General features: G+C 55.0%; 1 protein-coding gene and 1 long non-coding RNA gene across 2 annotated transcripts in view; one reads left to right on the top strand and one right to left on the bottom strand.

Annotated features, from left to right (window-relative positions):
• Positions 1 to 6,733: 6,733 nt before the first annotated feature.
• On the bottom strand, positions 6,734 to 8,331 carry LOC111157072. The gene is made up of 2 exons (XR_002641274.1): positions 8,144 to 8,331; positions 6,734 to 7,604 (listed from the first exon to the last, which is right to left on the bottom strand). It is a non-coding gene; the product is annotated as an uncharacterized LOC111157072 (long non-coding RNA).
• Positions 8,332 to 8,653: 322 nt separating this feature from the next.
• Positions 8,654 to 25,613, top strand: part of LOC111157086 (CCM2 scaffolding protein) — a 44,964-nt gene continuing 28,004 nt past the window's right edge. The window contains exon 1 of the mRNA XM_022518312.1: positions 8,654 to 8,703. Within this exon, the coding sequence (XP_022374020.1) occupies positions 8,674 to 8,703 (30 nt within the window). The 5' untranslated portion in view covers positions 8,654 to 8,673. The remainder of the gene's footprint in view (positions 8,704 to 25,613) is intronic.

Genomic DNA, 25,613 nt, shown 5'->3' with positions numbered 1-25,613 from the left:
ATCCTTAAATAAAGCTCCTTTACCCCAACTTCTAATACCTTCGATGCACCGCAGCTTGTTCTTCGTCTACCCCTGCTGCCCAGGTGCTCTGGGCTGAACCTCCCCCCCCAAATCCACGGGATGAAGCCCCGAGGTTCCCCGGGACCTCAGAACAGGACCGTACTTGGAGACGGCTCTTAAAGAGGTGATTGAGACAAAACGAGGTCACTAGGGCAGGCTCTACCCCAGTGCGACTGGGGTCCTCATCAGAGGAGGCATTCAGGGCACAGACACGCATGGAGGGACGACCACATGAGGACAAGGGGAGGAGATGCTGTTCCCATGCCCAGGAGAGGCCTCGGGGGTGGGGGCACTGGCCCTGCCACGCCTGGCTCTGGGGCGTCCAGGGCTGAGGGAGAACCGTATGTGTGTGTGCCGCCTGGTCCCCGGTTTTGTGAAAGCAGACTCAGGTTGTTTGGAGGCAAACCCTGGAGATAGGGGAGGTGTGGCGGGAGTCCTGTGCAAGGACCATCTTGGGGGGAATTGCGGGGAATTGGTCTCGGTCTCACCCAGAGGTTCTGAGCACCTGGTCTCCATGGTCACCTGATGCACAGACAGGCTGCTCAGGGTCGCAGGACGACCTGTGCTGTGCTCTGCCGGCCAGAAATGTTACTTTTTCCTCCTAAGTGTGCCTGAATAGTGGTGTTTTTTGGCCGGGCTTGTGCCAAGAATTAAGACATTTGATTGTGGGGATTGGATGCGTGCAGTGGGACTAATCCGCTTCACCAAGTGCAGCAGGACATGGGGATTTAGGCTTTTGTTTGAGGCTTAGGAAGGTGGGTGTCTTGTAACCTGGAGGCGGGAAGGATCCTTGCACTCTAAAAGCGAGCACTGTGGGTGTGGACGAGAGAACTCCTGTCCTTACGTGTGGAGCCGCTCCCTCGTGTGGGACCTGCTAATTCACCTGCTGCTGCTCGTGACTCTGGGGAGAAAGACACTTAATTCTTTACTGTAGTTCCCCGCACTGTTGGACCCACAAGCCAGTGCACCTCCTGTGTGTCCTTACCATTAACTCTGCAGTTCTGGGTGCTCTAGAACATTCCATTTTCCCTCGCTGTCGACCTGGCGGGGATGCAGTATATGAATCTAATGCTTGGAGAGACCATGTGGCAGGTCTCTCACCCTGTGGGTCACATGTCAGCAAATGTCCTAGGTCTAACTGCCAGGAGACATGTCCCTCTCAATGACTGTCACCTGTGTACATTCTGCGGTGTAACAGTAGCCGAACCAACCCGACCTTCCTACGTGGAGGTCAGACCCATGCCAGGCCCCGTTAGGCCTCCTCTCGGGAATGCTTGGGTGGCTCAGTTGGTCAAGCGTCTGACTTCAGCTCCGGTCGTGATCGCAGGGTCCTGGGATGGAGCCCTGCATCGGGCTCCCAGCTCGGCGGGAAGCCTGCTTCTCCCTCTCCTTCTGCCCCTCCTCCTGCTTGTGCTCTCTCTGTCTCTCTCTGTCAAATAAAGAAATAAAATCTATTAAAAGAAGAAGGCTCCTTTCCCCCAGGATTGAATCTTTAGCCTCCTCCGTGGAAGAAGACTGTGCAGTCCACCCCCCAGCATTTGGTTGTGAACCTTCTTGAAACCAGCAGAGTTGAAAGGATTTTACAGCAAATCCCTGTCCACCCACCACATAGATTCTGCCATTAACATTTGTTATGCACACCTACCCGTGTATCTCTGAGCCCCCGAGCCCTCACCCTGCCTCTCTGGTGCATTTCAGGGTCAGTCACGGACACATTCTACTCCCCTCTGGGTAGCACGCTTGTCAGTAGCTGGGGCTCAATATCGTTTCCGGTTTTCTTTTGCTGTAAAAGTTATACACACCGAAACATACGCATCTTAAAAGTACATTAGCTAAATTTTAACAGCTGTGTACACTTGTGCGTCCCGAAGCCCCGCCAAGAAACAGACCATTGTCATCACTCAGAAGGTCCCTCGTGCCTCCTAGGATGCCGCCTCCTTCCCCAAGGCAGCCGCTGTTCTGATGGTTGGCACTCTAGACGGCCCATCGGGATTGGTTTCTGTTCGAGAACTTCACACACATGGATTCAGGCAGTACATACTCCTTTTTTTTTTTTTTTAAAGATTTTATTTATTTATTCGAGAGGGCGAGTGCGAGCAGGGCAGGAGAGGGAGAAGCAGAAGCAGACTCCCCTGCTGAGCAAGGAGCCTGATGCGGGCTTGATCCCAGAACCCCGAGATCATGACCTGAGTCAGAGGCAGATCCTTACTCCCCTGAGCCACCCCGGCGCCCCCAGGCTGGGCATATTCTTTTGTTCAGGGACCCTTTACTCATCCATGATGTCTAATGGCAGTCTACCGTACGTCTACGCCACGGCCTGTTGCTGGGCATCGGGTGCTCTTGGGTCTTGTATTTCCGCAGAAAGCCGTGAGCGTTTGAGAACAGGTCATTGCATGGACACATGTGGCCATTTCTTTTGGGTAAATACCTAATAACTGAGTTGCCATTTATGTGATAGCCATGTATCAAACTTCGTAAGACATAGCCAAACCGCTCCCTGGGGAACTGTGCGCAGCTCTGCCGGTTACTGAGCGAGTGGCCGTCACAGCTCCGGTTGTCTCGGATTTGTTTCTCCTCGTGGTTCTGTGTGTTTGGGCTTCATGTGTTTTGTTGTTAAGTACCTACACATTCTAGGATCATTATGTCTCATTGAAATGAGTCTCTTTCATCGTGAAATGACCGTCTTTATTTGTGGTAATGTTTCTCGTTTTGAGTTCTACTCGGCCTGACGTTAATAGAGCTATACCGCCTCGCTTGCTTTTATTTTCCTCGTGATGGTTGTGGGACTCTCCTTATTGTCTGGATGGACAGCAGACAGTGGGGTTGTCCTGTCTGTGCCTGCGTTCAATCTGTTTCTGTGTGTCATGTGTATGTATGTGTGTGTGTAGGAAATCTGGCCTCACACAGCCATGTAGCTGGAAAAGGGAGCAGTGTTTTCAGTCTTTTCAGAGAATGGTGGATTGTCTTTTTTTTTTTTTTAATTTTTCATCCTTTTTAAATTTTTAATTTTTTTCATCCTTTCTTTTATTTTTATTTTTTTATTTTTAAAAAGATTTTATTTATTTATTTGACAGAGATCACAAGTATGCAGAGAGGCAGACAGAGAGAGAGAAGGGGAAGCAGGCTCCCTGCTGAGCAGAGAGCCCGATGCGGGGCTCGATCCCAGGACCCCGGGATCATGACCTGAGCCTAAGGCAGAGGCTTAACCCACTGAGCCATCCAGGCGCCCCCATCCTTTTTTTTTTTTTTTAAATCATTGCTGTATTTGTTTAATTTGTGTTTGAGTGGGCTCCACACCCAGCGTGGGGCTTGAACTCACAATCCCGGGATCAGGAGTCGCGTGCTTTACCAGCTGAGCCAGCCGGTGCCCCAGTGGTGAGTTCTTCTTTTTTTAAAAAGACTTTCTTTATTTGAGAGAGAGAGAGTGAGTGAGCGCCAGTCCGGGAGGGACAGAGGGAGAGGGACAAACAGGCGTCCCGCTGAAGCTCAGCGTGACCCGGGGCTCGATCCCAGGACCCTGACATCATGACCTGAGCCGAAGCCAAGTACTGGAGGCTCAGCTGATGAAGCCCCCCAGGCACCCCTCGTTATACCTTTTTCATCTAGTCTGACGCCTGGGACCTTTCGGTTCTGCTTCGCAGCGAGCGTAACTATTGATACAGGTTTGTGTTTGCGGCCACGCCCCCGTTTGCTTTCTGTTTCTCTTGGGCTCTGTTCCTCCCTCATCGGTCTGCTCTTGGGTCGAGCGCTTGTCGAGTGCTTGTACGGTTCGTGGTGCTGCTAGCCGCCGCTTGTCGCAGACAGCCGTGAGCCCCTGCCTGGCTTTCTCGTGGGCCGCAGGAGCCGGTTGGCAGGAGCGCTGCGCTGACGCCGCCGCCTGTCTTTGCAGAGCTCTTGGCAGTCCTGCACGTGTAGTGAAGCCAACAGTATTAGTTTTGCTGTAGACAATTGAATTTTTAAGTTTTTATATAGAAACAATGTTAAGTTTACAAAGAAGTTGCATAAAGAGTACACAGGGTACTCAGAGACCTTTCACCCAGATTCCCAAGTATTAACATTTCTAACCCATTTAAGAAGCAATTGCTTGGGACACTTGGGTGGCTCAGTCGGTTAAGTGTCTGCATTCAGCCCGGGTCATGATCTCAGGGTCCTGGGATCGAGCCCCATGTCGGGCTCTCTGCTCAGCAGGGAGCCCGCTTCTCCCTCTCCCTCCCCCTGCTTGTGCTCTCTCTCTCTCTCAAATAAACAAATAAAGAAGTAAAAATCTTAAAAAAAAAAAAAAAGCAATTGCAGACATGATGTTCCATGACCCTTCTTCCTTCAGTGTGTGCTTTCTTTTTTTTAATTAAAAGATTTTATTTATTAGAGAGAGAGAGACTGTGCACAAGCAGGGGGAGCATCAGAGGGAGAGAGAAGCAGGTTTCCCACTGAGCAGGGAGCCCGATGCAGGGCTTGATCCTGGGACCCTGCGATCATGACCTGAGCTGAAGGCAGATGCTTAACTGACTGAGCCACCCAGGCGCCCCCAGCATGTGTTTTCTTGATACAAGGACCACCGTCCTCAGACCATTCAGTCAGGAAATTCACATCAATCCTGTATTGCCACCTGATTCACAAACTGCACCCAGACTTGTTGATCAAGGTCTGTTTGCTCCATTCCTGGTGAAGCTGACTCACCACTTGCCATGTTTCCGCATTTTTCTTTTTTTTTTTTAAGATTTTATTTATTTATTGGACAGAGAGAGATCACAAGTAGGCAGAGAGGCAGGCAGAGAGAGAGAGAGAGAGGAGGAAGCAGGCTCCCCACCAAGGAAAGAGCCTGATGTGGGGCTCGATCCCAGGACCCTGGGATCATGACCTGAGCCGAAGGATCATGACCTGAGCCGAAGGCAGAGGCTTAACCCACTGAGCCACCCAAGTGCCCCAAAGATTATTTTATTTTTAAAAAACATTTTATGGGGCGCCTGGGTGGCTCAGTGGGTTAAGCCTCTGCCTTCGGCTCAGGTCATGATCTCAGGGTCCTGGGATCGAGCCCCGCATTGGGATCGAGCCCCGCATCGGGCTCTCTGCTCATCGGGGAGCCTGCTTCCCCCCTCTCTTCTCTGCCTGCCTCTCTGCCTACTTGTGAGCTCCCTCTCTCTGTCAAATAAATAAAATATTAAAAAAAAAAACAAAACCATTTTATTTATTTGTCAGAGAGAGTGCACAAGGAGTGGGGGTGGTGTGTGGCAGGCAGAGCGAGAAGCAGGCTCCCCACTGAACGAGGAGTCCAATGTGGGACTTGATCTTAGGACCCTGGGAAGCCCAGGAGGCCAGTTGCTGGAATTCAGACCACTGTGTCTAGTGATGGCCCGGGAAGCCATACAGCACCCCGGCACAATCCACGAGCCGGATGTGCCGGCACTCGGTTGATGCCCACTTTTGTTCCCTCTTCCAACTCAGGGCCAACCAGAGAAAACCGAACACAAGGGATGCCCAATGTCTGCTTAGCCCAGCTCCAGCTCCTTCAGCCCCATAGACCCCAGCAGGGCACCCCTGAATCCCCCTTTTTCCGCCATGAAGCTCTCTCCCCCACTGCCTGCCTTTGGGCCTCGGCCAGTCCAAGGGATGCACTGTCTCCATTAGAGCAGCCTCTGCACAAATAGCCTTTGCTTATTCTCATTTGGTTGGTGCTCATTATTTCCCCGATAGTATGGGGGTACAGAGAGTTTCTAGGCTGGCGAGCACGTGGAGGTGCTGGTTGAGCAGTACACCTTGAAGGGCCCGGAAGCTCCATGTGCCCTTCCCTACACCTTGCCCTTGGCATCTCTTCCATCTGGATGTTTCCCTGGACCCTTTATCATGTCCTTTTAGGATGACTGGTGATCAGTGAGTAGACGCTTCTCCTGAGTTCTGTGAGCCACTCTAGCAGGCTCATTGAACCCGAGGGAGGATCGTGGGAACCCCGATTCATAGCCAGTTAGTCAGAAGCACAGGTAACAACTTGGACTTGCTGTTGGCATCTGAAGTGCGTGTGTGGGTTCTTGTGGGACCGAGCCCTCAACCTGGGGTATCTGATGCCATATCTGGGTAGATGGTGCCAGAGTGAGTTCAAGTGTGGGACACCCAGCTGATGTCACAGAATTGCTTGGTGTGGGGAAAGCCCGCACACATCTGCTGTTGGAAGTGCTGAGGGCAGGGCGCCTGGGTGGCTCAGTCGTTTAAGCCTCTGTCTTTGGCTCAGGTCATTATCTCGGGGTTCTGAGATTGAGTCCTGCATCGGGCTCCTTGCTCTGCAGGAAGCCTGCTTCTCCCTCTCCCTGCTACTCCCCCTGTTGTGCGCTCTCCCTCTGTCAAATGAATAAGTAAGAATCCGCCCCCCCCCCAAAAAAAAGAAGTGTTGAGGACACTTCTTTTGAGTTGAGACGGAGGAGGAGAGTGGGTTTTTCCCAAAACACATGCTAAGGGGAGTAGTGTTCTTGGCGCATCACCACCTGAGTGGGAGACGGGCATGGTCAGGCCTCCGTGCAGCGGTGGGAGACTAGGTATCAGACGCACTGCCCCATTTGCGTGTGAACGAGCATAGAAGGTAGAGTGGAAGGTTTCACCTGCCACCGCTTTATGTGCCAAAGGGGCTGGAATGCCTTTGGGGCTGCTTGAGACTATCAAATAGGGTCCAATCAGGAGACAGAAACAGGGTACAGGAAAGGTTTAATGTAAAGAATCGTTAAGTATCATAGGGGATGAGGGTCACAAGGGATTGCCTAGTAAAAGGAAAGAAAATCCTGAAGATACAAGAAGCAGCTGCCACTCTGAAGGCTGAGAGAACGCTCCCAGGGAGGAAACCCCGTCACCCCCAGGGCTGAGATCCAGCTTCGTGGGAGAGAGCCTAGCCAGTTAACGGAGCCCGCCGAAGGTGGAGAAGCGCCGGCAGGACTTGCTGGGCGTCCCTCTAGAGTGCAGGGAAAGCTGCTCAGGGCGCGCGGCCTTGTGGACGTGAGGCAGGCGCTCGCTGCAGCTGGAAGGAGCTGGGCTCGGTGCGGGGAGGCGGGCGCCGAGGAGGCCTCGGACTCTGCAGGTGCCCGCCCAGGACCTCCCGGAGCCAGGCCGCAAAGCCCTTTCCTGCCGCGCCACCTCCCAGCGGCTCCGTTGGCTCAGCGCTGCGGGTGAGCGCTCCCAGGGCTGGGCTCCGTCCGGCGGAGCAGGAGCGAGTGCGCCCGAAGCCGGAGGTCACACGCTGCGCCCCGGCACAGGACCAGCGCTGCGCTGGAGAACGGAAGTCGAGACGAGGACCGGTCCGCCGTCCAGCTGCCCGCAGGCTCTTACCGGCAGCGCGGCTGGTGGCGACACCGTGGCCGCGGCCGCGGCCTCCTGCCTGCAGCTGGCAGGCAGCCCCGCGGCCCGCCCGGACTCCGCTGTGAAGGGGCGGTTGTCCCAGTAGCTGCTGAGGGGCCACGTGTGTTCGGACAGAGCCCAGGCGTCGTTGTGCCCGCACCTCCGCCGTCCTCGGAGTCGGAGTGACGCGCGCTGGCGCGGGGAGGTCTCAGAAGGGGCTTCACAGGGGCCTACGAACCGCCCGGCAAACCGAGAGACAGAAAGGTGGGGGCTTCGCCCCGCAGGCCCCGCCCCGCCTGCTGGCCACGCCCAACGCCCCGTCTTCCCGTTGGCCACGCCCCCTCCCCTGCCAGTCCTCCCCGTCCTGCGGGCCCCGTCCCTCCCCGTCCGGCCCTCTTCTTCCCACCGGCCCCGCCCCATCTCGTAGGCTCCGCCTCCTTCCTGCCAGCCCCGCCCCCTTCCTCATCCGGTCCCCCCTTTCCTGCCGGCCTAGCCCCTTCCCCACAGATCCCCCCTCACCTTCCCGCCAGCCCCGCCCTCGCCTACCCACCGGCCCCGCCCCTTCCCGATAGCCCCCTTCTTCCCACCAGCGCTGCCTCTTCTCCTTTCCTGTCCTCCACCTTGCTGCCGGCCCCGCCGCCCTGCCTCCCTGCTAGCCCCGCCCCCCAGCCCTCCCCTCCCCACCAGCCAAGCCCTCACCTTACCCATAGCCCTTCCCGCGAATCCCGCCCCTCCCACTGGCCCCTCCCCCACCGGCCACGCCCCTCACCTTCTGGCTAGCCCCTCCCTCCATTCCCTGTCGGCCTGTGCGTGGCCTTCCCGAGCGCGAGGCAGGCCGGGAAGTCGGCTGCCCTAAAGATGGCGGCAGAATTGAAAAGTTGGAGCCGCTCCTGCGGCCTTGAGGGGCCGGAGATGGATCCGGGGCGGGGCAGGCGCGCTCTCGTCCTCTCTGAAGGGCGTGGGGCGGGATTGGGGCGCGGCAGGCGCGATCTAGCGGCCGTGAGGGGCGGGTCAGGCGGGCGCGTTCCCGGCGGCCCTGAGGCGTGGGGGCGGGGCGCGGGGCGGGGCGCGGGGCGGGGCCACGCCTCGGCCCGGAAGTGCGGGGTGTGGGGTGCAGGGCGCGGACGTCCCCTGGCGGCCGCGGCCGGAGAGTGCGGCCGCGCGGGCGGGAGGCGCAGGAGTGGCTGCGGCGGCGGCGGCGGCGGCGGCGGCGGCCGCGGGGCCGGGCGAGCATGTAGCGGCCACGGGCGGCGCGGGGCTCCCGGGGCGGGCCGGGCCGCAGGGGCCGCTCGCGGCGACATGGAGGAGGAGGGCAAGAAGGGCAAGAAGGTGAGCGTGCGCGGGCGGGCGCTCCCGAGCCGGGCGGGGGGCGGGCTGGACCCGGAGCGGGGCGGCGGGGCGGGCGCCGGGGGTGGACTGGGAGGTCCCTCGGGGCCGCGCTGACGGCCAGCCGGCGCGGGGCGCTGGGCGGTCCCACGGGGGGAGGTTAGATGTGAGGTCAGGCGTGGGGCGGTCGGGGGCGCACACTCTCGGGGCGAGAGGGCGGCCGGCAGGCCGGGGTTCCCCGGGTGCGCCGCGCGCTCGGGCCCGGCGCTGGGCCGCGGGCGTCGTGCTCCGCGGATGGGCCGGGAGACGAGCCCCCGGACAATGGGGTTAGGTGGTCCTTCGGCCTGGCCGCGCGGCGGGGGAGGAAGGAGCCACGCCTTTCCGCCCCTTCCGGTCAGTGGGTCCCCCAACCCCGGCTCTGCACATGGCCGGGCCGGCGGCGCAGGGCGCAGGGGCTGCGGAGGGGCCGGCCCGCCGCGGCGCCGGAAAGTTTCCAGGGCCGGTGTCTGGGAGACAATGGGGAGTCCGCCCCGCGCAGAGCGGGGCCGCTTGGTGCCTCTGGTTTCGTGGTGCCGCGCACACGCGCACGGTGCGCCTCCGGGCCACCGCGCTCGGCCCTGCTCGCCCCGCCGCTCCGGCACGCTCCGTCGGCGGCTGCATTTCAGACATAGTTCAGGGGACTCCTCGGTTTCTGTGGCCTTCCAAGATGTGGCCTTCCTTACTGGCCGGAGTGGCTGATAACGTCACTCTCGTTTCGGGAGACTGTCATAGCTTGGCTGCCACTGAAGTGCAGAACGGTTTCAGCGCAATTTCTCTTTCGGGTAGAGGACTTACAACGCGCTGGGTTTCGTTAGTGTGCGCTTCTGTGTGCCGATCTCAGACAGGCTTGGGTAGGTCCTCTGGTGCACAGCCTGTGCTGGCCCGAGCCAGCTGTGCCCTCAGCCGACTCATCCCCTTGTTTCCCAAGGTGTCCCACTCTTTAAAGGTTGTGCTTGAAATCCGTGTGGCCCCTGGTGGCCCTCCGCGGATCGGGTGGTGCTTTTCCCTCACTTTCTTTTCTCCTTGTTGTGTTATGTCGGCAACGTGTTGTGTTATGTCTAATTAAAGTGTGGTACCAGCTGCAGATACCGAAGTCTGGAAAAGAGCCCGAGAAAGTGATTCAGCCTGCAGGCGCTAGACAGCGAGAGATGCTGCCCACCCTGAAGGGGAGAGCTGGGTTTAATGTTTCTGCCACAGCCGGTAGAAGGCTCCAGAAGAAAGTCAGTCCACGGTCTCCTTCCCTGCTGCAGGCAGGTGGGCCAGGACCCGCACAGGAGATGGCCCGTCCCCAGTGCTCTTGGCTGCCAGCGTTGCTCCCGGCCCAGGGGGTCACCAGTCTTGGCCTCAAAGCATCTTCCACACTCACACCAGACGGGGCTGGCTGAGCAGGGTCCCTCCCTTCCGATGGATGCTAACCTGGTTCTGTGACGAGAAGCATGGGATAGACTGACGGACTTCAGAGCCCTCTGTGAGGTTTGGTAGAAACATTAGAATATTCAGCAACGTTGGGAGAGACGAAGAATCAGTGGGACATTCCTGAAATAGAAGTGAGAAGCCAGTGAAACTCAAGAATTTTTGAGGTGGGGGCCGTGTGAAGATTTAGGCCTAGAGAAGGTTAATGATGAATGTCATTGTGTCTGTTAGAGAAGATAATCACTTGTTACAGGGTTGCCTAACACAGGAGTTCTCTGTTTCCTCCGTATGCCCCTGCCCTAGCTCATTTTCCCATAGGCAGGCCAGCAGACGGCTCTGGGGCGGGAATTCCTATCCAGGCCACAATTTAGCACACTTTCCCTCTTGCTCTTTGCCAGTCTCAAGCAGTCAGAGCCTTTCTGCTCTGCTCCTCCATTCAGTGTGAGGTCACCGCCAGCTCATGACACTTGGTGCTTATATTAACCAGATTGATCTATTTTAAAAGTTTTACCCAAATTCAAGCTAAAATAGCAGAAGTGATGACCTAATAGCTTTATGAAAGTGCAGTTTGGGGGCACCTGGGGGACTCAGTGGGTTAAGCGTCTGCCTTGGACTCAAGTCATGATCCCGGGGTCCTGGGATGGAGCCCTGTATTGAACTCCCTGCTCAATGGGGAGCCTGCTTCTCCCTCTGCAATCTGCACAGGGATCTGTGACCTGCACACCCCCTTCCCCCCACTTGTGCATGCTCTCTCTGTCAAATAACATTTTAGAAAGAAAGTACAGTTTGCTATTTTGTTTTTAAAGACTATTTATTTATTTATTTGACAGAGATCACAAGTAGGCAGAGAGGCAGGCAGAGGGAGAGGGAGAAGCAGGCTTCCCGCTGAGCGGGGAGCCCGATGTGGGACTCATCCCGGGACCCGGACCCATGACCTGAGCCGAAGGCAGCAGCCTCTTAACCAATTGAGCCACCCAGGTGCCCAGAAAGTACAGTTTAGACATTTAAATTTCTCTTCAGGTTAGCTCTCTCAACATTGCAGTTTTAACCTTTATTTTTAATTTCTATTTTAATTTTTTTTAAAATAAGCTCTCGGCGCATCATAGGGCTTGAACTCATGACCCCGACATCCAGAGTCGCATGCTGTACTGAGCCAGCAAGCCAGGCACCCGAGATTTAACCTTTAAAGCTGTGGATGGTTAGGCCTCTTGAGGCCTTCAGACACTCGTGCTCGGGCTTTCTCGGGTAGTTGTTCAGGTGTGTTGTAATGTGGCCTGTTACTTCCCCAGCACCGGAGGCAGTGAGCTGTAGAGCTCACCAGAGAGTAAGTAGAACAGGGTGGGTTTCATATCAAGTGGCCCCAGGCACAGCTCCGTCCTTTCCTTCTTTCTTTCTTAAGCAGCGCGGGAGGAGAGGGAGAGGGAATCCTAAGTGGACCCCATGCCCAGCACAGAGCCTGACACGGGGCTCGATCTCGCCATCCTGAGATCATGAAATGGGCCGAAATCAGGGGTAGGCTGCTGAGCCGACTGAGCCACTCAGGTGCCCCCAGCCCTGTCCTTTCTTAGGCTACCCTGGCACATAGGATGAGGGTGACTGGAGCCCCTGTAATGTCCCATGGAAAGTTCTGGGTGATGGGGTAGTGGGAGGAGCCGGTCCTGGTACATCTGGGGGATGCATGTGTGTGCACCAGCAAGTCCACTGCCTGCTAGAGGCGTGGGGCCTGCGGAGTAGGAGTGACCACGGGGGGCCACTCTCCCCGCCACATGTCTCCAGAGTGACTGCTGTCTCTCAGACCACAAGTCCTGATTTGGGGTTTGGAGAATAATGTTACCACCTTATAAAATGGACCCAAGTTCCACGAGTTCTGACCCTGTTCTGTCAGGATGTAATTCTTTTTTGTGAGAAGCTTAGGTGTTCGCGTGAGTTGGGCCGTATGCTTGATCGGACGAGGACCCCAGGCCGTGGGAGGTCACCACCAGGCCCCTGTGCTGTTCGGGGCCCAGCTTCTGCTGCTCCTGGTCACTCCTCCGGCGGCCGGGCTTTCGTCCTGAATGGTTAAATATTTTTACGTTGGGTGACTTTATTGTGCTCTCTGTAAATGTAAATAAAGGCTATAAGGTACTCTGGAAATGTAGGATGGGGTGTTAAGTAGTAGCAGGGAGTTATTACTAATTTTGTGGCATAGAATGTCTGTATTACGTGTGGCTGAGTTCTGAGCTGGTAGACCTCCACGCTGAGCTGTTTATAGGTAAAACGGTGGGACGCCTGAGACTGGCTTTATCCAGACAAGAAACAAAACAGAGGGGAGATAGTGGAATGCGCTGGTTGTGGGTCTTCCTCATCCATTATTCTGTTCACTTGTGTGAGTTTTTGAGTTTTCATATAAAAAGTGGGGAGAAAACAGCCCCCCAAGTTACAGGCCCTCGGCCGTCCGCTCCGGTAGCTGCTGGACCTTCCATCAGGCAGTGTCTGTGAGGAACTGGGGGCTTGGCTGGATCAGGGTCTTTACACCTTTGTCTTCAGATGTCAGACAGCCTTCTCCACAGGTGCGCGCACACGCACGCATAGCTGAAATGAGAATTTAAGGAAATGGTACTTCATATAAGCAATGCACTGTGAGTTTTTTACTCTCTTCTTCTCTCCCATTAAACAATGGCCAGGGGGCGCCTGGGTGGCTCAGTGGGTTAAGCCTCTGCCTTTGGCTCAGGTCATGGTCTCAGGGTCCTGGGGTCCAGTCCCCGCATCGGGCTCTCTGCTCAGCAGGGAGCCTGCTTCCCCCCCCCAACCCCCGCCTGCCTCTCTGCCTACTTGTGATCTCTGTCTGTTAAATAAATAAAATTAAAAAAAAAAAAACACAAAAAAGCAATGGTCAGTCACGACATGTCGCAGTTGTAACACGGGGTAACACAGGGACTTTGGGGTCTGTGCCTTGTTTTGTCTTGCCTCTTGGTCAGTTTCATAGGGATTCTTGGGTGACCATGTAGTGCCACCGAGCTGGGAGGTGCCGGGCAGGGACCGTAGGCCCAGCAGCCAGCGGACGATCCCAGGGAGGCCAGCAGTCGCGAGGCTCATTCCTCTCTGATTTGGAGAGTCGCTGCTTCCATGGTACCTGTATTTATTAGTTTCCAATGTGAGGAACTGTAGAGTCCCTGCCGCCTCCAGACCCCATGACCCGCTGGCCATGCCAGTGGCCCAGAATTCACGGTGCCTCTCTGCTACGGCTTGGAACATCACTCGGGAGGAACATCCTGGAGAGGAACACATTTCTTTAAGCAATGGTACCGCCGAGTGGACCGCTGTGAAGCGAGGGGGGCCATCAGCACTGTGCCCGTGAGGTCGGGGACCAGCGCCTTCTGTAGCGATGGGCTTGGTGACTGCGGTCCCTGTGGCTCTCCCGCGTCTTCCTGTCGGCAGCACCGGCCGGCTCGTCCCTGCTCTGTGGTGAGAGTCAGCTGCCACCCTTAAGTCTCGCGGAGCCGGCAGCGTGAGACCCTCCTGTTCCCTTATCCCAGCGCCTAGGACATGCTTTGTGCCGTGTGAAGCAGGGCTGGGGCCGCCGCATCCTGCTTGGAGAGTAGGTGCCCACACGGCGTGGGAGAAGGGGACGCGGCGGGTGCCAGCTTGCCCCACATGGGCCCATGTGCGTACTGTTCAGGAGCAGGAGATGTGCGGGCTGGGGCCCCCGAGGTGCTGGGAGGGCCCTGGGCCCAGGGGCGGGGTGGAAGCTGCTGGGCACTTTGTCGCTCCCTGTAACAGCTCTTCCCTGGTGCTGACCGAGTGCCAGGACCAGATGCGGGGACACGGATGAGCTCTGTGGTCACAGCTGGAAGTGGGGCTCGGAGGACCCACCAGAGTGGAAGTTCAGAGAAAGTGCACTTTGATGAGAGCAAATGACAAACCCTTTTTGTTGTGAAGGCGTCAAGGACAAGCGTAGAGAAAATCCTTAAATAAAGCTCCTTTACCCCAACTTCTAATACCTTCGATGCACCGCAGCTTGTTCTTCGTCTACCCCTGCTGCCCAGGTGCTCTGGGCTGAACCTCCCCCCCCAAATCCACGGGATGAAGCCCCGAGGTTCCCCGGGACCTCAGAACAGGACCGTACTTGGAGACGGCTCTTAAAGAGGTGATTGAGACAAAACGAGGTCACTAGGGCAGGCTCTACCCCAGTGCGACTGGGGTCCTCATCAGAGGAGGCATTCAGGGCACAGACACGCATGGAGGGACGACCACATGAGGACAAGGGGAGGAGATGCTGTTCCCATGCCCAGGAGAGGCCTCGGGGGTGGGGGCACTGGCCCTGCCACGCCTGGCTCTGGGGCGTCCAGGGCTGAGGGAGAACCGTATGTGTGTGTGCCGCCTGGTCCCCGGTTTTGTGAAAGCAGACTCAGGTTGTTTGGAGGCAAACCCTGGAGATAGGGGAGGTGTGGCGGGAGTCCTGTGCAAGGACCATCTTGGGGGGAATTGCGGGGAATTGGTCTCGGTCTCACCCAGAGGTTCTGAGCACCTGGTCTCCATGGTCACCTGATGCACAGACAGGCTGCTCAGGGTCGCAGGACGACCTGTGCTGTGCTCTGCCGGCCAGAAATGTTACTTTTTCCTCCTAAGTGTGCCTGAATAGTGGTGTTTTTTGGCCGGGCTTGTGCCAAGAATTAAGACATTTGATTGTGGGGATTGGATGCGTGCAGTGGGACTAATCCGCTTCACCAAGTGCAGCAGGACATGGGGATTTAGGCTTTTGTTTGAGGCTTAGGAAGGTGGGTGTCTTGTAACCTGGAGGCGGGAAGGATCCTTGCACTCTAAAAGCGAGCACTGTGGGTGTGGACGAGAGAACTCCTGTCCTTACGTGTGGAGCCGCTCCCTCGTGTGGGACCTGCTAATTCACCTGCTGCTGCTCGTGACTCTGGGGAGAAAGACACTTAATTCTTTACTGTAGTTCCCCGCACTGTTGGACCCACAAGCCAGTGCACCTCCTGTGTGTCCTTACCATTAACTCTGCAGTTCTGGGTGCTCTAGAACATTCCATTTTCCCTCGCTGTCGACCTGGCGGGGATGCAGTATATGAATCTAATGCTTGGAGAGACCATGTGGCAGGTCTCTCACCCTGTGGGTCACATGTCAGCAAATGTCCTAGGTCTAACTGCCAGGAGACATGTCCCTCTCAATGACTGTCACCTGTGTACATTCTGCGGTGTAACAGTAGCCGAACCAACCCGACCTTCCTACGTGGAGGTCAGACCCATGCCAGGCCCCGTTAGGCCTCCTCTCGGGAATGCTTGGGTGGCTCAGTTGGTCAAGCGTCTGACTTCAGCTCCGGTCGTGATCGCAGGGTCCTGGGATGGAGCCCTGCATCGGGCTCCCAGCTCGGCGGGAAGCCTGCTTCTCCCTCTCCTTCTGCCCCTCCTCCTGCTTGTGCTCTCTCTGTCTCTCTCTGTCAAATAAAGAAATAAAATCTATTAAAAGAAGAAGGCTCCTTTCCCCCAGGATTGAATCTTTAGCCTCCTCCGTGGAAGAAGACTGTGCAGTCCACCCCCCAGCATTTGGTTGTGAACCTTCTTGAAACCAGCAGAGTTGAAAGGATTTTACAGCAAATCCCTGTCCACCCACCACATAGATTCTGCCATTAACATTTGTTATGCACACCTACCCGTGTATCTCTGAGCCCCCGAGCCCTCACCCTGCCTCTCTGGTGCATTTCAGGGTCAGTCACGGACACATTCTACTCCCCTCTGGGTAGCACGCTTGTCAGTAGCTGGGGCTCAATATCGTTTCCGGTTTTCTTTTGCTGTAAAAGTTATACACACCGAAACATACGCATCTTAAAAGTACATTAGCTAAATTTTAACAGCTGTGTACACTTGTGCGTCCCGAAGCCCCGCCAAGAAACAGACCATTGTCATCACTCAGAAGGTCCCTCGTGCCTCCTAGGATGCCGCCTCCTTCCCCAAGGCAGCCGCTGTTCTGATGGTTGGCACTCTAGACGGCCCATCGGGATTGGTTTCTGTTCGAGAACTTCACACACATGGATTCAGGCAGTACATACTCCTTTTTTTTTTTTTTTAAAGATTTTATTTATTTATTCGAGAGGGCGAGTGCGAGCAGGGCAGGAGAGGGAGAAGCAGAAGCAGACTCCCCTGCTGAGCAAGGAGCCTGATGCGGGCTTGATCCCAGAACCCCGAGATCATGACCTGAGTCAGAGGCAGATCCTTACTCCCCTGAGCCACCCCGGCGCCCCCAGGCTGGGCATATTCTTTTGTTCAGGGACCCTTTACTCATCCATGATGTCTAATGGCAGTCTACCGTACGTCTACGCCACGGCCTGTTGCTGGGCATCGGGTGCTCTTGGGTCTTGTATTTCCGCAGAAAGCCGTGAGCGTTTGAGAACAGGTCATTGCATGGACACATGTGGCCATTTCTTTTGGGTAAATACCTAATAACTGAGTTGCCATTTATGTGATAGCCATGTATCAAACTTCGTAAGACATAGCCAAACCGCTCCCTGGGGAACTGTGCGCAGCTCTGCCGGTTACTGAGCGAGTGGCCGTCACAGCTCCGGTTGTCTCGGATTTGTTTCTCCTCGTGGTTCTGTGTGTTTGGGCTTCATGTGTTTTGTTGTTAAGTACCTACACATTCTAGGATCATTATGTCTCATTGAAATGAGTCTCTTTCATCGTGAAATGACCGTCTTTATTTGTGGTAATGTTTCTCGTTTTGAGTTCTACTCGGCCTGACGTTAATAGAGCTATACCGCCTCGCTTGCTTTTATTTTCCTCGTGATGGTTGTGGGACTCTCCTTATTGTCTGGATGGACAGCAGACAGTGGGGTTGTCCTGTCTGTGCCTGCGTTCAATCTGTTTCTGTGTGTCATGTGTATGTATGTGTGTGTGTAGGAAATCTGGCCTCACACAGCCATGTAGCTGGAAAAGGGAGCAGTGTTTTCAGTCTTTTCAGAGAATGGTGGATTGTCTTTTTTTTTTTTTTAATTTTTCATCCTTTTTAAATTTTTAATTTTTTTCATCCTTTCTTTTATTTTTATTTTTTTATTTTTAAAAAGATTTTATTTATTTATTTGACAGAGATCACAAGTATGCAGAGAGGCAGACAGAGAGAGAGAAGGGGAAGCAGGCTCCCTGCTGAGCAGAGAGCCCGATGCGGGGCTCGATCCCAGGACCCCGGGATCATGACCTGAGCCTAAGGCAGAGGCTTAACCCACTGAGCCATCCAGGCGCCCCCATCCTTTTTTTTTTTTTTTAAATCATTGCTGTATTTGTTTAATTTGTGTTTGAGTGGGCTCCACACCCAGCGTGGGGCTTGAACTCACAATCCCGGGATCAGGAGTCGCGTGCTTTACCAGCTGAGCCAGCCGGTGCCCCAGTGGTGAGTTCTTCTTTTTTTAAAAAGACTTTCTTTATTTGAGAGAGAGAGAGTGAGTGAGCGCCAGTCCGGGAGGGACAGAGGGAGAGGGACAAACAGGCGTCCCGCTGAAGCTCAGCGTGACCCGGGGCTCGATCCCAGGACCCTGACATCATGACCTGAGCCGAAGCCAAGTACTGGAGGCTCAGCTGATGAAGCCCCCCAGGCACCCCTCGTTATACCTTTTTCATCTAGTCTGACGCCTGGGACCTTTCGGTTCTGCTTCGCAGCGAGCGTAACTATTGATACAGGTTTGTGTTTGCGGCCACGCCCCCGTTTGCTTTCTGTTTCTCTTGGGCTCTGTTCCTCCCTCATCGGTCTGCTCTTGGGTCGAGCGCTTGTCGAGTGCTTGTACGGTTCGTGGTGCTGCTAGCCGCCGCTTGTCGCAGACAGCCGTGAGCCCCTGCCTGGCTTTCTCGTGGGCCGCAGGAGCCGGTTGGCAGGAGCGCTGCGCTGACGCCGCCGCCTGTCTTTGCAGAGCTCTTGGCAGTCCTGCACGTGTAGTGAAGCCAACAGTATTAGTTTTGCTGTAGACAATTGAATTTTTAAGTTTTTATATAGAAACAATGTTAAGTTTACAAAGAAGTTGCATAAAGAGTACACAGGGTACTCAGAGACCTTTCACCCAGATTCCCAAGTATTAACATTTCTAACCCATTTAAGAAGCAATTGCTTGGGACACTTGGGTGGCTCAGTCGGTTAAGTGTCTGCATTCAGCCCGGGTCATGATCTCAGGGTCCTGGGATCGAGCCCCATGTCGGGCTCTCTGCTCAGCAGGGAGCCCGCTTCTCCCTCTCCCTCCCCCTGCTTGTGCTCTCTCTCTCTCTCAAATAAACAAATAAAGAAGTAAAAATCTTAAAAAAAAAAAAAAAAGCAATTGCAGACATGATGTTCCATGACCCTTCTTCCTTCAGTGTGTGCTTTCTTTTTTTTAATTAAAAGATTTTATTTATTAGAGAGAGAGAGACTGTGCACAAGCAGGGGGAGCATCAGAGGGAGAGAGAAGCAGGTTTCCCACTGAGCAGGGAGCCCGATGCAGGGCTTGATCCTGGGACCCTGCGATCATGACCTGAGCTGAAGGCAGATGCTTAACTGACTGAGCCACCCAGGCGCCCCCAGCATGTGTTTTCTTGATACAAGGACCACCGTCCTCAGACCATTCAGTCAGGAAATTCACATCAATCCTGTATTGCCACCTGATTCACAAACTGCACCCAGACTTGTTGATCAAGGTCTGTTTGCTCCATTCCTGGTGAAGCTGACTCACCACTTGCCATGTTTCCGCATTTTTCTTTTTTTTTTTTAAGATTTTATTTATTTATTGGACAGAGAGAGATCACAAGTAGGCAGAGAGGCAGGCAGAGAGAGAGAGAGAGAGGAGGAAGCAGGCTCCCCACCAAGGAAAGAGCCTGATGTGGGGCTCGATCCCAGGACCCTGGGATCATGACCTGAGCCGAAGGCAGAGGCTTTAACACTCTGAGCCACCCAGGCACCCCTGCATTTTTCTTTTTAAGATTTATTTATTAGAGAGAGAGTGAGCTTACAGGGTAGAGGGGCAGAAGGAGAGGAGAGAACCCCAAGCCAACTCCCCACTGAGTGCAGAGCCTGACGTGGGGCTTGATCCCATGATCCTGAGATCATGACTTGAGGTGAAATCTGGAGACAGATGCTCAACCAACTGAGCCACCCATGTGCCCCAGCCAGGTTTCTGCTTTATTTTATTTTATTTTATTTTATTTATTTCAGAGAGAGAGCAAGAGAGAGTGCACATGCACTAGTGGGGAAAGGGGCAGAGGGAGAGGGAGAAGCATACTCCCTGCTGAGCAGAGAGCCCGATGCGGGGCTCAATCCCAGGACGCTGGGATCATGACCTGAGCTGAAGTCAGGCACTTAGCTGACTGAGCCACCCAGGTGCCCCCTAGGTTTCTTTCTTTTTTTTTTTAAGATTGTATTTATTTATTTGACAGAGAGAGAGAGAGAGAGAGAGATATCACAAGTAGGCAGAGAGGCAGGCAGGGGGTGGGGGAGTGCTGAGCACAGAGCCAGATGCGGGGCTCAATCCCAGGACCCTGAGACCATGACCTGAGCCGAAGGCAGACGCTTAACCAACTGAGCCACCCAGGTGCCCCGCCCCTAGGTTTCTGCATTTTAAAGTTCTCTTACTGTAATATTTTACTGTTAATATTAGCTTTGAAGCTCAAATTGTTGCGAACTCAACAAGTAGGAGCCACTGTGGGCTGGCTCTGGTGTCTTTATTTTTAATTGCGGTCAAAACCCCATAACCTACCGTTTACCATCTTAACCATTTTTAAGGGCAGTTCAGTCCCGTTCAGTGTATTCATGTTGGCATGTGGCCGGTGACTTTTTTTTTTTTTTTAAAGATTTTATTTATTTATTTATTTGACAGAGAGAGAGAGAGAGAGATCACAAGTAGGCAGAGAGGCAGGCAGAGAGAGGAGGAAGCAGGCTACCTGCTGAGCAGAGAGCCCGATGCGGGTCTCGATCCCAGGACCCTGAGATCATGACCTGAGCCGAAGGCAGAGGCTTAACCCACTGAGCCACCCAGGCGCCCTGGCCGGTGACTTTTGACTAGTCCCCAGTACCCTGAGCTCTCGGTTACATTGGCTCCAAGATGTTCTAGGCTATTCTCTTGCTTTCCTGTGCCGGCCCGTCCAGAACCAGACATTAGTCTGAGGAGCCTGGTTGCTTTCAGTGGAAATGGCATCTAGGAACCAAGATCTGCTCGTAGATGTGCTCGTTGTTGTGGGGGTGTTGTTTCTGTTAGGACACTAGGGACCTCTTTTGGGTTATTTCTTCTTGACGGTGTTTTGGAGATCTTGCATTATGCATATGCAGTTTCTTTAGTCCTCACTGGGGCTTGGTGGCGCTTTTCCTGATGGATTGGTCCAATTCATTTCAACAGTAGCCTGTTTATAGAATTTTACGTCGCCCTTTTGCTCTCACACAAAATGCAGAGATTAGCCGTCTGCCTAGCTTTCAGGTGTGTACGTGTATCTATAGGATTAAGCCCTGGAAATGCCATTATTAGGAAGCTTTATGTACATTTGTAATTTTAGTACACACTGATAAATTGTTCTCCACAGTAGTGCCCGTTCGTATTCCAAATAGTCAATTATCAGAATGAGGGTTTTCAAATATCCTTGCTCACGTGACGCATTACCAGATTGTTGAATACTTGCCAAGCCAATAGATGAAAATGGTATTTGCTAACAATTTTGGGTTTTATTTTCCAAAATGAACTTAAGATTTTTCCTTACTAAAAAACAAAAACAAAAACAAAAAATATTTACAGCTTAGAAAAACAGCAAAGTATAATCAAGAAAAAATGAAGAAAAAAATCCTCTCCACTAGGAACAACTATTATTGGAGCTTTTCAGATCACTTTCCTACATGCGTCTACTTTTCTGTACACATACACGGTTTTACTTCCTTGACCTCATTTATTTCAGATACATGTTTAGTGCCCACTGGGTTCAGTGCTTTCTGGGGAGTTGTCGCTGCCTTCCTGAAACTCCTTCACCATGTTTGGGGAGGCCTAGTGCTGTAAGATAGACCCGAGTGCTGTAGGAAGGAGCACAGGGTGGTGGGTCAGGATGTGCACGGTGCAGAGTGAGTAGATTCTCCGAAGGGCCCACCCCCCCCTTCTCCATCCCCTTGTCGCTTGAACTCTGTCATGTGGTTCTGCTGTTGCTGGGGAAGTAGGGCCCATCCTGGCCACCCTTGCTGGGGTGCTGTTTCTTGGCCTGCACAGATTTCTGTAGCTACATCCAGCAGGTATAGAGACAAGGTGACGGAGCGCACCTGATTAAGTATCAGGAACAATTCTTTATCCTGGAGGGGGGTTGAAGAGCCAGGGTTACTGGTTATGCATACCCCTTACAAAGATTCTGCTGTTTTGACACCTGTTACACAGAGACATCTGTGGCCCTTGTGTGTCTACATCGCATGCTCTCGTGAGTTCATTCTTAGAGCTGGAGCTTTGCTGTAGTCACCAGGGGCAGAAAGCCCTGTCACTGGTATCTTATCACCTGGTGTATGCAGGGGAGACATGTGACATCCCCCAATCGCCAGAAGTTCCCTGCGTGGGAACCTTCATTTCCAGAGCTCTTTGCACATGTCAGGGTTGTGCGTGTTCTAAGAAGCTTGTGCTTGGCTCCCAGTGGCACCGCATTTTGTGGGGGGGCACGATGTGACCCTTTTGGCGGTCCTGGACACTGGCCGACATCATGGCCTCACCTCCCTCTTCCTCCGTGGCCAGGTCTTGGCCGCAGCAGGAGGGGGCACCTCTGATGGGTCTTCTGTTTGTTTTTCTCGTGTCCCCCGGGGGCGAGTTCTTTCGCGGTCGCAAACGTCTCGTCCTGCGTCACGCGGGTCCTAGCGTGTGCGGTCTTGTGGGACGAGCGCTGTGTCCATGCGTCTCTACCACTCTCTTTATTTCGGAAGAACTTCACACCGGGGAATTGCAGGAGGAGTACCGGGCGCTCCCGTGTACCCGCGGCACATTAACGCGGGCGGCCCGCAGCTGCTGGGAGTCTGTGCGTGTCTGCCGCGCGGCCCTGTCGCCCTCACTGCCCGCTCACCGGGCGCTCCAGCTTTTCACACGCTCTCCTGCTGCTGGTCTCCCTCGGGGCGCCCGTCTCCGCGGGGTCAGGCCCGGGCCATGCTCTCACCAGCGGGGGTCCTTTTGGCGCGCTCAGGTGCTCGCCGGCCAGGTGCTCCGCGCAGGTGCTCGCCGGCCCAGCGGGCGCGCGCTGCGAGGAGGAGCCTGGGTGGCCCCGCCCCTGGGCGTGGCATCGGCTGCTGGCTGAGAGCGCGCGGGTCTGCAGTGCCCGCGGCGCGGCCTTGGCCGCCGTGTGGGTGCAGGGTAGGAGCGCCGCCCTCTGCGTGCAGCCCGCATGGCACCTGCTCACGGACGCCGCCGGCTGTGTCCCTCGGGGAAGGTGCCCGCCCTCTCCTGCTGGGCGCGGCTGGCCAGGCTTTCCCTTGCCGGCATGAGGTGGGGGACTCGTCAGAACTGGGCTGACCGGTCCCTGCCTTTGTTCTGGATGCTCCTCCTCACCCCTCCCGCTGGGGGCGCTCCTCTCCCTCACCCCTCCCTCTGGGGGTGCTCCTCCCCCCACGGTGCTCCTCCTTTGGTTTCTTTGTGTTTGGCTCACAGCAGCAGGGGCGGCTCTGGGGTCAGGAGGTTGGAAGAAGATGGGTGCTGGGGAGGCCCGAGCTGTAGGCCCGGCTATTGCCAGAGCTCTTGACAGCTGTGGGGCTGGTCACAGGCACCGGGAGGTCGCGGGGGCTTGGCCTCAGCGCTGCCTGCCCTTCTGCTGAGGCGCTCCGCAGGCATTTGGCCGCGCTGGGAGGAAGTAGCCGAAGGCCCACGTGTGGACGCATTGTGTCCCAAGAGGTTGTAAGGTGCTGGGTGTCCTATCTCAATGGTGGCTGTGGGGCACGCGTGCTGAGCTCTCCATAGTGCTGTCCAGCTGGCTCTCGGGTGACCTGCGGAAGCGGGACCTCACACTCTGCCTGTGTCCTGGCATGCCCTGCACAGGTGTGCAGAAAGGACAGGTGACCCTCGCAGGTGGTTCTTTGGAAGCCACCATTCTGCCTCGACTCCCACCTGGTGGAGGCCACCATGCCTTGGCACGTGCTGGCTTTGTGTGGCCAAAGGAGAGCTCCCACGGGGCACCACAGCTGGGCGCAGGCAAGCTGATTTCCAGCTTCTCTGAGGGCACAGCTTTCCTGCAGAAGGCACCGGCAGTGTCCGAGGTGGTGGACCGTGCCCGGCACCGTGGGGCCAGCAACCCTGCTGTTCCAGGCTTTGTGAACCAGTGGCTTCTGGCCACGTGGGACCTCGGGCCCAGACGTGGGCTCAGTAGTGCATCTGGGCCCCTGCAGGGGTGCTGGCCACTCTCCCCGAGCATGATGCCCTGCGGCTTCTCTTCCAGTTGCCTGGGTCAATGGAAATAGCAAGTCCCGATGCACCACAGCCTGCCTTCATGTCAGTACAGGAACGCACGGGGTGTGGGGGGCCTGGGGGCCGAACCCGCTCTGCAGTTCCTGCACCCCAGGCTGGGCTCTGGCTCGGATGCCATGTCCCCTGCCCACCTCCAGCAGCCCCTTCAGCCAGCTTTGCTAGTCCCTCTGTCCCGCTGGAGCTCTGGCCTATCACGGAGGAGAAGGTCCTGGTCCCTAGGGTGAGTGGGTGCTCTAGGGTAAACTTAGCAGGAACATCTGAGATGTCTGTGGGACAAACTCCCAAAACACGGAAAAACAGGCTAGAAGAAGTGGGGAGACATCTCGTGTTTGGCTGGGATTGGCGGCCTCATGACTGGGTCTGTTCCCCCCAAATTAATTTATGATCCCAGTGAAAAGGCCACCAGGCTCTTCTCTGGAGCCAGACTTCTTGAGCGGAAGCTCCCCTGAGCTACGAGCAAGCAAGAACGAGAAAACTGTGGAAAAGAAGAGCAACGCAGGAACAGGCCCAGAGTGGCCGTGCCCCTGCCGGCCGGTGTGGGGTTCTTCCATGCGAAGCTGTGGGCACAGAGGGGCAGAGTCAGAACTAGGCCCCGCTCTGCGGGGAGCTGAGTGTGCAGGAGAGTGGGGAGATCTGACTCTTCGTGAGTGGCATGGGGAACCTGGGCCACCGTACAGAAAAGGGTGAAATGGGTCCATCCTTCCTACTGGACGCCAGGATCAGCAACAAATGGGCTCTGGAATGTAAATAAAAACAAATAAATAAAAATAAGTAACACATAAAAGGAAAGACAAAAAGACCTGACTACGTAAGCACAAGTAAAGTAAAAAGATGAATCAAGAAAACATTATCAGCACCTTATAAAACAGAAGGTAAATGTCCCTAAATAAGATGCTTCTAAAAAGGGAAACCGACAGACTCTTGAATAGCAAGAGACGCAAATTCAGATCACTTAGGGCCACCTGTTCCCCGGGGCTGCGGAAACCCCCGAGCTGGTCAGGCTTGAGGGAAGGGGCCTGTGCAACCCTGGGCAGGGCAGAAGGGCGACGCCTGGCTCGCCTGGTGTGTTGACTGACCCAGCATCCCACTTCCAGAGACCTACCCCAAAGACACAGTGGCAAGAACAGGACATGGTCTGTGTGTTGTGGCCCTAGTCTGTGTGCAGGGGGCAGGTTCTCCAAGCTGTGCTGCGCCCACGTGGTGGGGTTTGGGGCCATGCGGCCACGGGGGTCCCTTGAGCCCCATGAGCAGGCTCCAGGACGTGCATGAGCCGGTATTCACTCTGTTGGTTTTTAAACGGTTACCTGGAGGCCAGACAGTGTGACCTCTGAGCATAGGGTTCGTGCCTGTGCAACCATGTCACGTTTTATAATATTACAGATGGAGTAAAAGCTTCTTAAAATGTCACTAAAAAATATGTATTAAAGGGGCGCCTGGGTGGCTCCGTGGGTTAAGCCTCTGCCTTCAGCTCAGGTCATGATCCCAGGGTCCTGGGATTGAGCCCCGCATCGGGCTCCCTGCTCATCAGGGAGCCTGCTTCTCTCTCTCTGCCTGCCGCTCTGCCTACTTGTGATCTCTGTCTGTCAAATAAATAAAATCTTTAAAAAAAAAGTATTAAAAATGGCATAAAGCTACACAAAGGCATAACCCCTCAGAGAAGAGTTATTTCAAGTAATGAGATCATAGACATGTGACAGCACAGCCCCAGTGGGATATACACTGAGGACAAGAAGTACCAAAAAGCCCCAGATTGTTTTCAGTAATCGTATTAGTAATAATAGTGATACTGTCGTCTTGCAACTGTCCTGTAGGTCTTAGGACGCGGTGTCTGTGTAGTTAGCATCCTTACACACGGAGCCCCAGCACGGGACACAGGGCGGAGCGGAGCGTCTGGAAGGAGGGAACCCATATGCTGGAATCCCAAGTTTGAGCTGGAAGCGTCAGGCTGCGCTCCTAGGGTCTCTTCCACACGGAAAGCTCATGTCCTTATTCCCTGGTTGAAAAGCCCCGGAAATACGCACCGATGAGCACCCTCGGCGCCTGCGGGACCTGAAATGGC

This window comes from Enhydra lutris, unplaced genomic scaffold (genome assembly GCF_002288905.1).
Source record: "Enhydra lutris kenyoni isolate GAN:26980312 unplaced genomic scaffold, ASM228890v2 scaffoldscaffold51, whole genome shotgun sequence".
In the NCBI taxonomy this organism is placed as follows: Eukaryota; Metazoa; Chordata; class Mammalia; order Carnivora; family Mustelidae; genus Enhydra; species Enhydra lutris.
This window is presented reverse-complemented; position numbering and strand designations above follow the sequence as displayed.